At 37.4% G+C, this 16363-nt stretch overlaps 1 protein-coding gene across 12 annotated transcripts in view; it reads right to left on the minus strand.

Annotated features, from left to right (window-relative positions):
- NEB (nebulin) overlaps nucleotides 1-16363 on the minus strand; it is an 87592-nt gene that overhangs the window by 68015 nt on the left and 3214 nt on the right. For 11 of the 12 annotated variants that reach the window (XM_053470944.1, XM_053470939.1, XM_053470936.1 and 8 more), the window contains exons 4-28: nucleotides 12472-12521; nucleotides 10989-11135; nucleotides 10556-10663; nucleotides 10255-10359; nucleotides 10048-10152; nucleotides 9003-9107; nucleotides 8545-8649; nucleotides 7856-7960; nucleotides 7647-7754; nucleotides 7170-7286; nucleotides 6405-6506; nucleotides 5912-6019; nucleotides 5641-5745; nucleotides 5231-5329; nucleotides 4655-4759; nucleotides 4118-4225; nucleotides 3923-4036; nucleotides 3502-3699; nucleotides 2955-3062; nucleotides 2091-2189; nucleotides 1619-1723; nucleotides 1399-1506; nucleotides 792-1103; nucleotides 517-720; nucleotides 21-125 (exon numbers count right to left, since the gene is read on the minus strand). In XM_053470944.1, the coding sequence (XP_053326919.1) occupies nucleotides 21-125; nucleotides 517-720; nucleotides 792-1103; nucleotides 1399-1506; nucleotides 1619-1723; nucleotides 2091-2189; nucleotides 2955-3062; nucleotides 3502-3699; nucleotides 3923-4036; nucleotides 4118-4225; nucleotides 4655-4759; nucleotides 5231-5329; nucleotides 5641-5745; nucleotides 5912-6019; nucleotides 6405-6506; nucleotides 7170-7286; nucleotides 7647-7754; nucleotides 7856-7960; nucleotides 8545-8649; nucleotides 9003-9107; nucleotides 10048-10152; nucleotides 10255-10359; nucleotides 10556-10663; nucleotides 10989-11135; nucleotides 12472-12521 (3035 nt within the window). The remainder of the gene's footprint in view (nucleotides 1-20; nucleotides 126-516; nucleotides 721-791; nucleotides 1104-1398; nucleotides 1507-1618; nucleotides 1724-2090; nucleotides 2190-2954; nucleotides 3063-3501; nucleotides 3700-3922; nucleotides 4037-4117; nucleotides 4226-4654; nucleotides 4760-5230; nucleotides 5330-5640; nucleotides 5746-5911; nucleotides 6020-6404; nucleotides 6507-7169; nucleotides 7287-7646; nucleotides 7755-7855; nucleotides 7961-8544; nucleotides 8650-9002; nucleotides 9108-10047; nucleotides 10153-10254; nucleotides 10360-10555; nucleotides 10664-10988; nucleotides 11136-12471; nucleotides 12522-16363) is intronic. The other variant, XM_053470933.1, reaches the window with a different exon arrangement.

Below are 16363 nucleotides of genomic sequence, written 5' to 3' on the forward strand. Positions count from 1 at the left end.
TAGAGGAACATTTGACTCACGTCACTGATATTAGCCGCATTAAACCTGGCTTGGACGAACTGAGGAACGTCAGACGTCAGATGGTATTTGTGGAGAGTCTTCTCTCCTGCGGATTTATAAAGTCTCTGCAGAAAGAAAAGGAGTATGAAGTAAAGATGAGATCGCGATAATGTATTTATATCTGTTTATATTCTTATTTCTGATTCTGTGATTCTGTTTCTAACAGTAAAATGAGCCTTGTTGTGATTCTAATGGAATGCTGACGTTTCACAGGGCTACGCAACTTGATGCTTTAATATTCAAAGTCAATGAGTTGCTATACTTTGTTAGCCGTGATACAGAGCTGATTCTCTTAAAGGAACACCGGGAACTTAAAGGTGTCACAAGGGCTCCCGAAAACGTTTAACTTAATACTAACCCCAAATCACCTCCACCCCCTATCACGAAAAATGCGGCTTAGATCGTTGGGTTATACATCAGCAGCCCCACTTTCTCTGCATGACTCCATCTACTTACATCACTTAGCTGAAGAGCATTGGTCTTAGCTTGGACCATGACTGGAGAGTCCACAATGCTGGTAAATTTAAGGGTATCAGGGTGCTGACGGTATTTCTTTTCATCCAAAGCTGCTCCTGCCCTTTTGGCTTTCTCAACATCCAGAGACCCTATTGGGATCCAACCGGTGCCTTTCAGCCAGCCTAGATCTGATTTATAGAGGTTCTACAGAAAAGAGAGTTGGTTTAGATAAAGTAGCATGGAGAACCAATCTAGAAGGGTGAACTCTGACTTACATCACTCTGGATCTCCATCATCTTCTTAGACAACTCAACACTCATCGCGTCCGGAAGATAAGTGTAATGATGGACCGGCTGTTTATAATTAATACCACTGGCAATGTCTTGTGCTTTTCTAGCACCCACAACATTGACCATATCTAGTGGAGTGTTATATTTGGTCTTTGTCCTCTCATAATCCTTCTTGTATTCCCGTTCGGATTGGATTTTGGCCACGTGCATGTAATGGACAAGCTTTGGGTCGTCTTGCAAGCTGCGGAAACCAACGAGTTTTCCTTTCTGACGCTCGTAATCTTTCTTATATTGAACCTGCGACAAACAAATAGAGTTTCAATAAACCGTAGGGCATCATAGGTGGCGGGAATAACTGCCCCACTTTTTATGGGCAGTGGGGAGCATGGGCCCATTGAGTAGATCCTCTCCCATGACTGGCCTAGGGAGGTACAAAATCAATGGAGATCAGCACAGACCTCCATAACAGTTCTCACTTTGCATCCTCACAACGTTAGCATCGCCAAGTATAAATATGTCTGACTAAATAAATAGTAAAAGCCCATCTCTGCTGGTCTGCAGCCTTATTATTATTTCCATTTGATTGTCTTACATTACTAGCTGCTTTTAATGCGGCTTTGGCAGCCCTGATGGGTATAGCGTCCGATCTGAGATCATATCCTTTGGCCTTTAGTTCTTCCAGTCCTTGCTTATAGTAATTCTGAAAGAAAGGAATAATGATACGACAAAGTCGTCAGTTTGGGAGATTTGGTAAAAAAAAAAAAAAATGCTCAACATGGTGACTTTCATTCATAAAATGAAAAAAACCTTACGTCGCTCAGATTATAGGCGTTAACTCGGGCTTGAATGAATTCCGGTATATCTGCTGGCAGGGAATATTTGTGTAGGGTTTTCTCTCCTTCTGCTTTATAGAGGATCTGGAGGAGGAAACAGACATTTATGTGAGGCGGTTCGGTGAAAACAAAGACATTTTATCAAGGATAATTGTCTTCATTAGAAAGGCTACCCCAAGTTCTTATTCTACAGCTTTGGTGTCTGAGTCTCTAATATGTTAGTAGAGTTGGGTGATAGTGAATAAGCTCACAAGCGTCAGATTCCGATACGTTTTTGGGCAGGAACCTGTAATATTTTTGTACATTTCATATCTTTATATATTTTTATATATTTAATCTATGAATAAATAATTTGACATCCTTCCTCTTTCTGTATACAGAAAAACATTGTTTGGGGAAACGTAAATCAAACCCATTCCGATAATAATAATAACGCGGAAATAAAACTCACGTCACTCCTCTGCCTCTGGTTGATTTTCGACTGAACCACAATAGGATCATCTTCTATGGAAGTAAACTTTATGGAATCCGGATGCTGGCGATATTTCCTCTGTACAAGAAAAACAAAAGTAACATGAACGATATTCTTACTATCCGTAAAAGGGTAGAAACAGAATTATATTTATTTAACAGGGATTAATTTGTGGTCCTGATTACAATTGGTTGCTACCGATGGAAATATTTTTTGCCCTGACAGCAGCCATTGGATAAAAAACAGATATATATGATATTATAATTTAAATGACTATAACACCCATTGTGCCTTCTAATGGACCTCCTATGAGGGAATTACTCATTTTGAAGACTTTTAGTAGTCTGAGGGGGTTTCAACAGAGGAAGGGGCAAAAGGGGGTACTTAACCCAACGCCACACAGTTGGGTTCGACGGAATGAATTTAAAAAAATGAGAAAATGGTACAGAAAGTCATCATGACCAAACAAAATGCATGTATAGTAGTAGGGAAGGGCTAGCGCCTTGTGGTTCGAGGGCCAGGTACAGCTTAGTGCCCCCCTAGTAACTAGCATAGCCACTAGCACACACACTTACACCCTCACGAAAACTTACTCCATCACACCTCACTGTATCAATTATTTCTTTTACCCCTCACACATAACTCTCTGATAGCTCATTCCTCACTCTTTTTTTTTAAGTTTTTAACACACACCGTGCAAACAGCCGTGCTATTACTGTGGGGTCACGTAACATCACGTTACGCGACTTCACTGCGCTCCTGCCCCCGCACGTGGGCTGACATCCCGGCCCTAGGAACTCTTGGTTTAAAGTGGCTTCTCCTTTCACCCTGTGAAGCAGTTACCTCATCGAGGATGTCGGACGCTTTCCTAGCTGTCTCTACATCCAAGGATCCATATGGCACCCAGCCGCAGCCTTTCACCCAGCTGTTGTAGTCGGATTTGTAGTCAATCTTAAATATGAGGAGAAAAGAGAGAAGGTACCGTCAGCGTCAACTATCTTAACAATAATTCCTAGCACACGTTACAGACAATGCTTATATAATGACACGCTAATTAATTATCTGATAGCTGATGTAAGATTTGCAAAAACACAACATTATAGTAGGCTTTATTTACTAAAGTGGAAGACTGAGTAACTCAAGATCGCATTATAAATTAGGGGCCAACCCTTCGTACAAACCTGTGATGGCCCTTTGTAATGAACAGCAAAGTCTAGGGAAATAAAGTTCCAAATGTCTCCAGAACTTGAAAAACTGTATGTTCCTTATATATATCAACAAGAGTTATGATCTAAAAACCAAGCTTGAGAGTCCGAGATAACCCATACCTGCCATACAAACACCTCCGTATACCATACAATATAACGTAAGGGGTGCAAAATGAACTTACGTTGCTCTGGATAGTGTATGCTTTCTTTGCTAACGAGAGGCTCACGGAGTCTGGCGGGTAGAAATAAGAGTGAATAGGATGTTTATAATCTATGTTGCTGGCAATGGACTGGGCTTTTTTGGCATTGGTGACGGCGACCATATCCAGCGGTGTGGTATACTTGGTCTTTGACATTTCATAGTCTTTTTTGTATTCAATCTAAAATGAAGACAAGAGAAGATGTAAAAAAAAAAAAATAATAATCTAAATAACCACAGCAGATCTGAAGTTATAACTTTGTAACATTTCCCATGTATAACGATCACGAGGCATATTATAATCATGTTGCTCTATGCATGCGTAAGTGTAACCTATACATGTAAATATGTATAAAGCTGCGTAGGTTCAGTAAGCATGGAAAGCGCATTAAAGCTAAACATACATCACTCTGATTATGAGCCACTTTCACAGAATGTAGCATCTTGGGGTCATCCTGAATACTAAGAGCTCCGATCATCTTTCCTTTACCGAGTTCATAATCTTTCTTGTACTGAACCTATAAGTAAAACAAAACACAGTTATACAGAATCTTGAACGTTCTCGGAATGTTAGGAAGATTTAAGGGTTAAATTCTTACGTCGCTGGCTTTCTTTCTGTTCGCTTTTGCCGCAACCAGAGGAATTGCGTCGATCTTGATTTCAAAGTCTTTTGCTTTCGCTTTATCCCAGTCGTACTTGTACCATTTCTGTAAAATGAAACATTTCGGTGAGTGTGGTGGCCAAGGCGCTGGGCCGATTCCAGTAAGAGAAGAAGATGAAACAACACAATACTAAAGCTAATTAAAGTTCTAGGTACTAAAATTGAAACTTTTGTGATGGTATTTGTTTTGTATTTGAGCCAAAAGAGGTCCAGCTGTGTTTTGGTCTCATTGGTTAAAATTGGGACTTTAGGGCTCTTTAACCTAATTCCTCATGAGATGGATATTGTCAAGTTCCATTCAAGTTCGGCTTCTGTTGGGTTGCTCAAATGACCTAAACTTGACTCGGGTTCCCATTACCATTATCTATTTTTATGGGAATGTTACCACTTTTGGATTGTTTTCCATAGAACCCAAGGAATCTGTTCTCTGACCCGATGACTGCGCACATGATATAGAGAGAAGTGAAATACTTACATCGCTCAAGTTGTATGCATTCACTCTGGACTGGAGTATGAAAGGAGAATCTGCTGGGATAGAGCACTTAAATTTCTCTTTTTCGTGTTTGGCTTTATAATTCAGCTAAAATGACACAAGAAAAATTAAGTCAGAAAAATGAATGAATTATGGATTTATGTTTTTCTTTTCACTTGTTTATAACTTATCATTACCCTTCAACAAACTAAAAAAAATAAAAAAAATAATCCTAATAATATGTATTTATTTCAAACAGTTATAAAAAGGCTATGCAGGATACCTTTAAAAATCCATATTAAAATTTAATTAAACTTCCTTCCCAAAAAAATCCATAAATCATTAGAAATATATAATCAATATAAAATAAATAAGCAGTATAAAACAAGCCAATGTTTTGAAAATGCTAGTAATCGTGAATATATTTTAACCAAAAAAATCCTCTGCCCTTCTCTCCTCCCCTGACGATCCAGTTGTTGCTCTAAAATCCCAAACACCAAAAATATATATTTTTTTTTTATCCATTTTTGCGTAGGATGATTGCATCACAAACATACACATATTTATATAAGGACTCACGTCACTGAGCTGCTTGCTGTTCACTTGCGCTTGTAGCATATCAGGAGAATCGGTCACTTGCGTGTATTTGATTGTGTCCGGATGTTTTTTGTAGACATACTAAATAAAAATTAATAATTAATATTCATTTGAAAGTTATTTTTGAAATATACAGCAATTAACCAGCTGCAAGACATCACCGGGCCCCAAAAGTAAAAAAATATATTTGTACAATTATTTGGCCACAAAAATGTGTCTTCGACAAGAACAGAATAAAGGATAAATTAATTAAGCAATTCATTATGGCTACTTGTTGATAGATCTTTAACAGTTACATAAACCACTGAATCAAACTGTGAATCAAAACAGAAAAATGCGCATTTTGTTTTATTTCTTCTAAAAGATGGATAACAGGCAGCTCGTGTACGTACATCTTTGCACAAATCTAATTTCTTGGCAGCTTCATATTCTTGGGTTAAAGTTTGTGGGAAGTAGAAGTTTGTTTTGTCCTCCTCATAGTCTGCTTTATAATTTTTCTAAAGAGAGAAAAACATGTTTTTAGTATTTTATATATATATATATATATATATATATATATATATATATATATGTATATTTTATTATTATTATTATTTTTTTTTAAATTATTATTTATTTATTTTTTTAAATTTGGCAATTTACCCAAAACAAGTTTTCACTTACATTACTCATCATGTTGGAGACTTTGCTACAGTGTAACATATATGGATCCTCATAGCTGCCAACATAGTGCCCCAGTATATTCTTTTGGTAATGGTCTTTGTATTTAAGCTGAAAACAAACAAATATTACATAAAATTAATTCATTAGAGATTCATTAGGCAGTGCTAGCTAGTGATAGCAAAATGTTTCATTGTGGGCATTTCTTGACATCGTCAAACATCTAAAACATGACGTACCCTACAACCTTCATGGAATTCAATATACTAAGTTCTAAAGCCATGCATGGGCAATGCCTCAAATGGGAAACAGCTAACTGACCCCAAACTTTTGAACCATAGTGTAAGATATTCAGCCACGGATCCTGAGGAGTCAGTAGGGGATAACCATCTGTGTTATGCATAAGCACGGACACAGATAACTTAATATTTTCAGCTGAAATTTTCCACAAATACTATTCTCACCAATTAATGAAAAACATTGAAAGAATACTTACGTCACTAAAGTTTTTCAGAACATTATCAATTTGAAACTTCGGTGTGTCGCAGTAATTAATACTGGTTCCTTTAGCTCTTTCATATGTTTCCTTGTATAGTTTCTAGAACAGAAATATCAAATGCAAGAATGTTAGTCAATCAGCATCAATAGGTCATCGTCATTGACTGGAGGCAGATCTCCCCTCCGAGAACTTTACATGAAGGGCATTTTAATGGAGAACTGCCTCGAGATTATATGAGAACGGCTGTTTCTACATAGCCTCTACTCAGCTCATGGGGAAGCAGCTGACACAGTCCGTATGGCAAAGAACTCAACAAGCAGCATTCCTGCGGTCCTCTATGGGACCTTCTGCCACTATATGACATGTGTAGGCTATATAAGGACCCAAAAGGAGCTGCCTGGGATAATGTATACCAGCAAAATAAAACCAAAAGTCAACAATAAGTGCATTACTGATGAATATGGAAGAAAAGAAAGGACACATGATAACACATACACTCTCACTCACTCAGACATTACCTTTTCCACACACTAGGATGGCCACACTCTATATAAAGTGTCACCCTAGCTGCTGCATGAGCTATGGTAAGGGCAATTATCTGTTTTTCATGTGGGGTTGCTATTGGCAACATGACATGGCGTGACCGTCAGTCTTAAAAAATATGTACGCGCCAATGCTTTCATAATCTAAATTACGGATGTTGTTAGAATTGTATCGCTGAACGCTACCCGTGACTTTCAACATTCTACTTGTGGAACTCACATCACTGAGAGACCGTCCAGCCTTGCGGAGCTGCTTCAGCAGAGGGTTTTCTGTGGCGGGAAGAGTATGGTAAGCTGTAGGTCCCTTAGACTTCTCATAATCTGATTTGTATTGAATCTGTGAATTGTAAATGTTAAGATGTAGGATCTTGGTTATCTCTTACAATCAACATCGAAAGGAGCACAAAAGGTTAAATTCTTCATCAACAGGTTACAGTGCAATTTAATTTAAATACGACATAGTGTCGCAAAAACTGCCAAAACTGAATGGGGTTTTATCCGTTAATAATTGAGTACTTGGGGTACGACCCTCCATTATTTTCTACTGGATTTATAACCCAATATGCATTCCAATAGCGTTTTGAGACATTTTATTACGGCGATATTCGAGGGGGATTGCTTCTCGTTGGTTGACGGATTCCAGTCCCAAATATTACAACTCAGCAATCACCCATCATCTAGTCATCAAATCACTCACCGAGCTGGCATTCAGCCTTGCCTTCTTATTAGCCTTGTACTCAGGGGTATCAGTCTGCATGAAGTTGATTTGGTCTTTAATGTTCTCGAAATCTTCATGATACTTCCGCTGTTGGGAAGAACACGCATGTTTTTTTTTAGATTTCATAATTCATTTAGTGTTTAGCTTATTCAATTTGTTAAATGTAATGGGTCATATTGTATACTCACATCACTCAGATTGTCAGCATTCATTTTTGCCACTGCAATGTCATAGCATGGGGTTTGGCTCCAATGGCCCTTAATCTTTTTCTTATAATCTTCACGATATTTCACCTGTATCAGAATACGCAAAATAAAGATCAGAACATGGATTTTTTAAATAATGGATGGAAAGGAGGATTAAAGGAGGGAACGAGGAAGGATGGAAGAAGAGGAAAGTTGGGTCTGAGCACCGTATTACTGTATTGCATTAGCTATTCCTTTATTATTCCACTATAACAAGGAGACAGACTTTTCTGGATTCCTTCAATCTGCGATATATCGAAATTTCAATATTATTGAAATATATGTTCATGCACTCCATTTTTCTCATGATCTAAGGCTTCCCTCTGTTCCACAACTTCAAGTAATGACCTAGCCTAGCAGCCGCTACTTGGTTGTTCCAAACTGTTCCTGATACTCGGCTCCAGATTCTCTTTTTTCCAAGAATGTTTGCTGTGTATCACAGTGTTCTATAGCCCTAAAAGGCACAATTTTGTGTCTAGAAGCAACACAAACTGTAATTATAAATTCAGCCACACTTCCTAAATCAAAGTATCCCTCTCTGACCAACAGAAATGTTTGGAAACATGGGAGGGAAGTAAAGATGGGGTCATCCTAATCCTCCTAATAAACAGTAAAATTGTGATAAGACTTACATCGCTGAGCTGCTGTGTCACCTTCTTGGCCATTTCAATATCAGGTCGATCAGCCAGTGATGTGAACTGAAGCTTTTGTTCATCAAATCCTTTTTTATAATTTATCTAAAAAAAAAAAAGTTATTCATTTAAGTCGCTGCTGACTCCAAGTGAATTTTAGAATATATTATTTTCTCTGGAACATCTACTGTCATTCTCAATTATTTTAAGAGACAGGAATAAAATAAAATATTGCAACACTATCCATTAAAACTATTCATTAAACACATTCTGATATTGGAAACAAAACAGAATTGTATCATAATTACCCTTAAAGCAGCATTTACACTTTTTGTGCTTTGTTATATAATATGTTTTATTATTTTGTATTATAAAACAAAGAAAAAAAGATAATTCTAAAAGAACACTTGCTATATTTGGTTAAAGAAGTGTTATGGACATAGATATATGATACTCACATCACTCAGTGCTTTTTGAGCCTGTGCAACTCTCCTTAGCTCCGGACTGTCAGAATAAGGGAAATACGTGGATTTGTCCTCTTCCCAATCTGCGGTATACAGTTTCTTCAGGGAAAAAGATTTTATGTATTATTTATTTTGGAAAACAATAAGAAATCTGGAAAACTTTGCTTGCTAGCATAAATACACTTCTTGCAATGTCTACATGCTGGCATGAGTAAACATTAGGAAATATCTGCTTGCTAGCGTAAGTAAGCATCTGGAAATCTCTACCTGCTATCACAAGTAAAATTATTGCAATGTCTGCTTGCAAGAAAAAGTAAACTTCCTTTAATTTCTGTTTGCTAGCATACGTAAACATGTTGCAATTTCTGCTTGCTAGCATACGTAAACATCTTGCAATCTCTGCCTGCTAGCATAAGTAAACATCTTGTACTTTCTGCTTGCCAGCATAAGAAAACATCTGGCAATTTCTGCTTGCGAGTATTAATTAAACTTCTTGCAACCTCTACTTGATAGCATAAGTAAGCTTCTCGCAATGCCCGCTTGCAAACATGAGTAAACTTCTTTTAATCTCTGCTTGTTAGCATGATAAACATTTATGCTTTTTAGCAAAAGTAAACAATTCTAGCAATCCCTGTGTGTTAGCATAAGTAAACTTCTAATAATCTCTGCTTCCTAGCATAGGTAACCTTTTTATCTGCTTGCTAGCATAAGTATTTTTTTTTAATCTTTGCTTGCTGGAATAAGTAAACTTCTTACAATTTCTGTTTCCTAGCATAAGTAAACTTTTTGCAATCGCTTTTTGCTTGCGTATGTAATTAATTTTTTTTACAATCTTTGCAACGTCTGCTTGCTAGCAAAGTTCTGGCGGTTTCTGCATGCTAATTAAACCAAGTATCTGCTTGCTAGCATAACTGAATATCTGGCAATGTCTGCTAGCTACGTAAACATTCTTCCATTCACTGCTAACTCAAAAGTGTTTTATTGCACAACTAGTAACCCTGATCACTAATTTAACAATATAGTAGGCAGATTAACTTACTTTGCTCAACATAGAAGTGTTCTTCACGGCTTGCACAAGCTCCGGTGCATCAGGGGGTAACAGGTACTTTTCCTTAGTATCTTCCCAATTCTGTTTGTACAAAACCTATCACAAAGAAAGGTACCAATATTGAGGTTTTTCATTTTGAGGATAAAACAGATAACATTTCCTTCATCGTCATATAGTAACAGTAATAATGAGACTTACCTTGCTCACTTGTTGGGACACCTTTTTGGCATGCTCAATGTCTCTTGCTTTTTCATCAACATGGCAGTTGGTTCTGGCAATGTTACCATCCATACGATACTTCACCTGTGAAGGGTCAACTTTATCATAAGGCACTTGCTCAGAGTTCCATTTTATTCAGTGGTAAGTAGTTATTATAACTAAGCAGTAGCTCCATCCTACTGCTCTCGTGTTGTGCAAAACATTGTATTTTTACTCTTTGAAAGCAGGGCAAGTTCGTCCCTGTAATATAAGTGTACGGTACAGATCCGGCTTCACATACCTCGCTCAGCTGGTTTTGGACCTTTTTGATCCTGCGGAGCTCAGGAGTATCAGTTGTGCTGGCAAAGGGTTCTCCCTTTAACTTCTGATACTGCTCTTTGTACTTATTCTGGAATCAATTATAGTCAGAGGAGGGTCAATAAGCACCGCAGGTCATGACAGGGTAGGCTCATCAAAAGTTAACACTGTGAATCTCTTACATTAATATTTCACCTATAAAATCGTGGCTTTACACATCCATGTCTACAAAAAAAGACCATTATCTTAACAACTAACTAAAGTTTCTACAGACACGGGATTAGCAGCTAATATCCAGCCGATGTGATCTCCATCCCTGGAATTAATACCTTAAAGGTAGTAGAAGTATTGCACGTCTCCAGTAGAGGGCGATATGGGTTCACAGGTAAATTTAGGGCTAATGCATAACTTATTACCTGGCTGAACATGTCTTGCATTTTCTTGCTGTGTGCTAAGTATGGCGTCATGAACTTAGTGGTGTCCACTTTCTTCTTAATTCTCTTCTTGGCAGGTTGGCTGGGAGTGACAGCTGCTTCAACCGCCTTCGGGGCAGCTGCCTTTGGCTAAAAAAACCCAGACATATGTTAGGTGTGCTTTTCTTCGTTTTACGTTTTAACATTGTTACTTCACAAGTCAAGCTGTTCTTATTTAAGGCACAACGGCGCTAAGCAGGCCACCATTACCTGTTGCCTTTTAATCATTATAGCTACTCTTGTCTGCAGGTTATTAATGTTCTTCATTGTAAACTTTTCATTCATATTACCAATCTGTGCTAGTTTAGGAGGCTATTAGTAAGTATATTTTAGCAATAAGCTCCTGTATACACATTTTTACCACTGCCTCTATTTTATCTTATTTCACTTGTTTTAAGATAACTCATTTCTAATTTAATCCCTTAACTTGGCAAAAAGCAATCAGCGCTCGCCCCTCTGTAGAATCAGCAAAGAATCATCAGCATTGCGTCGGACCCGATGAAGGGAGGATAACTCTTGAAAGCTTGTCTTTTAAATATTATGTTAGTCCAATAAAAAATGTATCACCGCATACTCTGCAATAATCAGTTTTTTTTGACTGAAAGCTGCTTTTCCCATAATAAACATTAAAATGTTATTTTAGCATTATCTCACAATTATTATCCCCTTCATGACAAAGGCCGTACATGTACAGGCTCACAATGTATTGTTTTTAATGGGTTTGAGGACAAATCGTAAACATGCTGTTCCAATTAGACAAAACAATTGAACTCTTTAGTATGTTAAGCAAATAAACCTTAGCTGCAATTCTATTTTTTTCTTTGAAAGTTTAATCATACAGAAATAACACACTAACTTTTGAGAAGCTATTTTTTCAGTTTCTATGACAACAGCATATCCTTGGCTGCCTTTGTGTCACATGACCATTATGTGTCCCCATCAAAAAGTATGAGGCACAGTTGAGTCAGTAATGCTCCTTGTCAACAGTTCATTTCCTAGTCAGGGTTATATACGTTCTTTCTATAATAGGGGATTTATGGAAACTGATGATCTCTACAATCAGGGCAGGGCGGGGCGGGGAATCACCAGACAGCCATATCACTTTAAGGCCAGCGGGCGCCTGATGTCATAAGTGCAGATGGATATGCTCGGCCACACGTAATGCTTTTATACTGGAGTGGCAGATCACGTGAGTATGGGGCGCCGATGGCCAGTGGACCACACAGAGTTATCCCAGTGTGCTAGATGGTCGGTCCAGGCCTGTCTACAAGGGATGACAGCGGTTGAATGTGTCTCGTGTAATCAGGACCATTAGATAACTTAATATTAGGAAGACTGGATAGTTTATAATGAGAAAAAAACATTTTGAGCGTTAAATGAGGGGCGATGAATGCTGGCTATGGATGGCTTTCTGTCGTTGTCTTACCTCCTCCACCTCAAATCCACCATCTTCAATGATCGTTTCTTCATAATACTATAAAGAGATAGTATATTCCAATGAGTAATGCGGCTTTTAACAATTACTTTCATTTAGAAAAGAAAAATACAAATTTCTTCTGCAAAGCACATCCTCCTGGTAGCAGATACGGTAGATGCTAATACAGTAAAGGAGATATAAAGACTAAAACCTCTGCTTGAGGTCTGAGTCTTTACATCAGGAAAAAACGGCCAGACCAGATGTAATCTTCCATTAAATTCTATGTTTCTATTTGTACTCCTCACTCAGGTGATGATAAAAAGACGTCTGTATCTGTAAGTTTGTTAGTACAGTTTATGGGCAAGAGACAGGGTTATCAAGTGCTTTTTTATATTTTAAAGTGGATTATACTATAAAACGTACAGTATACTTGACTTTGACCACCACCAGTACCGGTCATTTGAACAACGCTTCCAATTTCCTCCTCCATGCCCAACCTGTACCAGTTTTTCCAGTACAATCAGCACAAGTGGGAAGAGTGAGCTGAAGGTGGGTGTGTATGTTGGCAATGGAATCCTTGATATAAAATTAACCTCCGGCGATTCCAGGGTCTACCGGCCTCACTTACAGTGGGAGGTTATTTCGAGTCTACCCCGCATAGCACATACTGCAACCTGATGCCTGAGTACGTCTACGGTGACCGGGACTACCCTGGTCTTTAAAAGTCTATTAGGGAACCGAATAGCTCAATTTAAAATAAATAATGAGATAAAAACCAAGACTAGAAATCTAGAAAGAAAAAGCCTGTAATTACACAATTATTTATTACCCTATGGAGTTGACTATACATTTTCGTAAAAAATGTATTTACATTTATATTAGAATTGAATATACAAAATATATAGGATAATATATAAAAGTGGAAGTACTACCAAAAATGCGCTTGTTTTGATTAAAGAGTTAATAATTCCTTAATATAAATAGAAAGAAAATTCACAATTGTGAAGAAAAAAACATGAATAAAAAATTACAAGGCTTAAAGTTGCATCTTTTGTGATTTCAGAGGACAGGTATATTTTTAATCATGAAAAGAGACTATAGAACGCACAAATGTGGATAAACTGGGATCGGCCGCATAGAGATAAACCATATCAGCCACAAAATAAATAAATAAAACTAAAAACAACCAAGTATTATAATTTGTAACTACATACTTAAAAGTACTCTAAATATGATTTTTCATTCCTAATTTAAATCAAAATATTACCGGCCCTTTAGATATTCTGTAAATATAGTTTGTTTCATTGTCTTATGTTATATGTAGTTTATAAACCATACTTTGACTTTGAAACAGAGCTCCGCACAACGGTTACCAGGTGTTTGTTAAGGTTAAAATAAATCATTGCCCTTTTATTTTAATTCCAAAGGAAAGGTAAATTGAACATTAATAATGTTACACCAGCAGTAAATATAGTGACCAAAATAAGCTTTTATCCAGTGATTAATCTTTACAATTCAAGCATGCTTTTCCTTTTCTAATAAAATGTCTCCGTAACCTCAAAATAAAGAATCATAACATAAAATAGAGGGAATAGTAATTTACGTTCCTCTCTGTAGCTACTCATCTGTTGGATGGGTATCGAGGATTTGGTCAGTTATTTTTGCTCATTAGCCATTGACAGCTGAATCATTTTTTCCAGTTACACAACAGGCAGGTGCCCTGGGGTTGCAGTCATTGTCACCTTGACATCATCACAAATAAATGTAGAATTATTTGCTGCAGATAATGTATCATTACAGAGAGAGAGAGGGAGAGAGAGAGCGAGGGAGAGAGAGAGAGAGAGGGAGAGAGAGGGAGGGAGAGCTATCACTAACACTATTTTTGTTCAAATTTTCACACTGCAGTTATGTAAGTATTATTTATAAAAATTTTGTTCTTCAGTATTGGGTACTTTTATATATTTTTATACGGCCCACATTTTACCTTTTTTGTTAATATGTTGCATTTATGTTTGGAAAATATTTTTTTGTTTTGCATTCAAAAAAAGTGAATTAAAAGTTAAAGCAAATACAAATTTAATTTGAAAACATTTAATAGAATTGCTTGATTTATAACTTATCAAAGTTGACAAAAGAAAATATAGATCTATTTTCACCTAAGATGTTAAAGGTTTAGAAAACAATTCTAGGTTAAAATGTAAAATTTTAAGAACTGCATTATGGGTTTCTGATGGAAATTTCCACTACAGTAAACACAAGAAACCGGGGTGTCAACAACGAAAAAAACCACCAAAACAGTTAAAATGTATTCAACAATTGTCTAGAAAATAAAAATCTAAACAAAAAATGTAATACTTTCCAATTGTTTTAGCATTGATTTTATTTCCTCTTATTTTTATTTCACATAAGATATCTTTTCTTGTAGGGCTTGGCAGCTTTAACTCTCTACAAAGTGTATCTATGATAAAGGAATTATTTATTTTATAGTGTTTATAGTTTTTCTGATATAGAAACTTAAAACACAGATACATTTTTAGCACAGTTAATAGCAATGGTGTAACTTCCCCAGCTAGCGAGGATATTTATAACTTTAAATGCCGTTAAAGCCATAAAAGCAAGTGGATACGAATTTTAAAATATAATTGACTGTTAGACTTAAAAGACTTTCCGTGGAAAATTTGGGGGGGCAAATATTAACAGGGGGGGCAAAAGTTTCGGTAAAGGAGTGGAACACTAGAAACGGGGATATCTGGTCAGTCTATAATGCAGGTTCGAAATTTGTGTGATGGTTGTGGTGGGGAAACATTTCATCTCCCTGGCTTTACCGTCCTTTACTCCTGTGTTTCTTAAACAAGGAGAGCTGATGTGACCCCTACAAAGGGCAAAGTCAATCATAAGGTTATGATTCAAAGTTTACTAAATAACTCAATATGATTTCAGCCCTATTTTTGTCCTGAGAGCACAAGCGTGTCTTCATTTTTAAGACTTTATGTATTTCCCTAGGGCCAGACTGGAGATGACTAGGCGGCCCTGGCAGTTTACGGGCAGCAGCCGCTAAATGGCATACAGACACCCACCGGCTGGATACGTGCAACCGCATGAGATGGGGCTTTTATTAGCAGCGTCAGACTGAGTGTTTCCACCCAGCGGCTGCAGAACCTGATGGCCGCTAGAGCCACAGTAAGGATAAGTATGTGGCATTTTCCCAGTGTGCCAGATGGCGCATCCAGGCCTGTGTACCCCACCAACATTTCAGGTGCCAACCTTTGTTGGGGGGGGTGTGGCCATGGACAGGACTGCTCACCTATCTGTCCCGAAGAGCCACCCCATGGCGCTCATCTTCAACGCCTCATGAGATAGCCAAGTACCGAGGATCTACCCCAATAGCCCATTATCCCCGCTGATAGTGAGGCAGCTCGACAGGACAGTAGGAGAGCTACCAACAATTCTTACAGTCCCTGTAAGATGGGATGGTTGGGAGATCGTATACAACCAAGAATAAAACCTCTACTATGTACGCTTTCTCAGCAGAAATTAACAATGCTGTAAAATCTGGAATGCCATAAGAAAAGTTCTTGACATAACTAGAAAAAAAATGGATATGATTAGAATTCTGCACCTTTTGCAACATGTTGAAAAGTGATACCCTGCAGTCCTTTTTGAGAGGAAGCAAAATACCCCCAGCGAGCTGCAGAAGCTATTTTTACTCTCCTCTGTATGTGCCATCGCCATCATTAGAACCTCACTGCTTTCTGAGAGGTTCAAGAACATAAGTGACAAACCATTTGATCTGATTAATTAGTCTGAAAAAATACATGTACAAAATACTGCGTTGACCGCATATTAAGAGTAAATAGTAAAAAATTGTAAAATAGTAAAAACACAACAAATGACAAATATT

The sequence above is a fragment of the Spea bombifrons genome, chromosome 7, assembly GCF_027358695.1.
Source record: "Spea bombifrons isolate aSpeBom1 chromosome 7, aSpeBom1.2.pri, whole genome shotgun sequence".
NCBI classification, from domain to species: Eukaryota; Metazoa; Chordata; class Amphibia; order Anura; family Pelobatidae; genus Spea; species Spea bombifrons.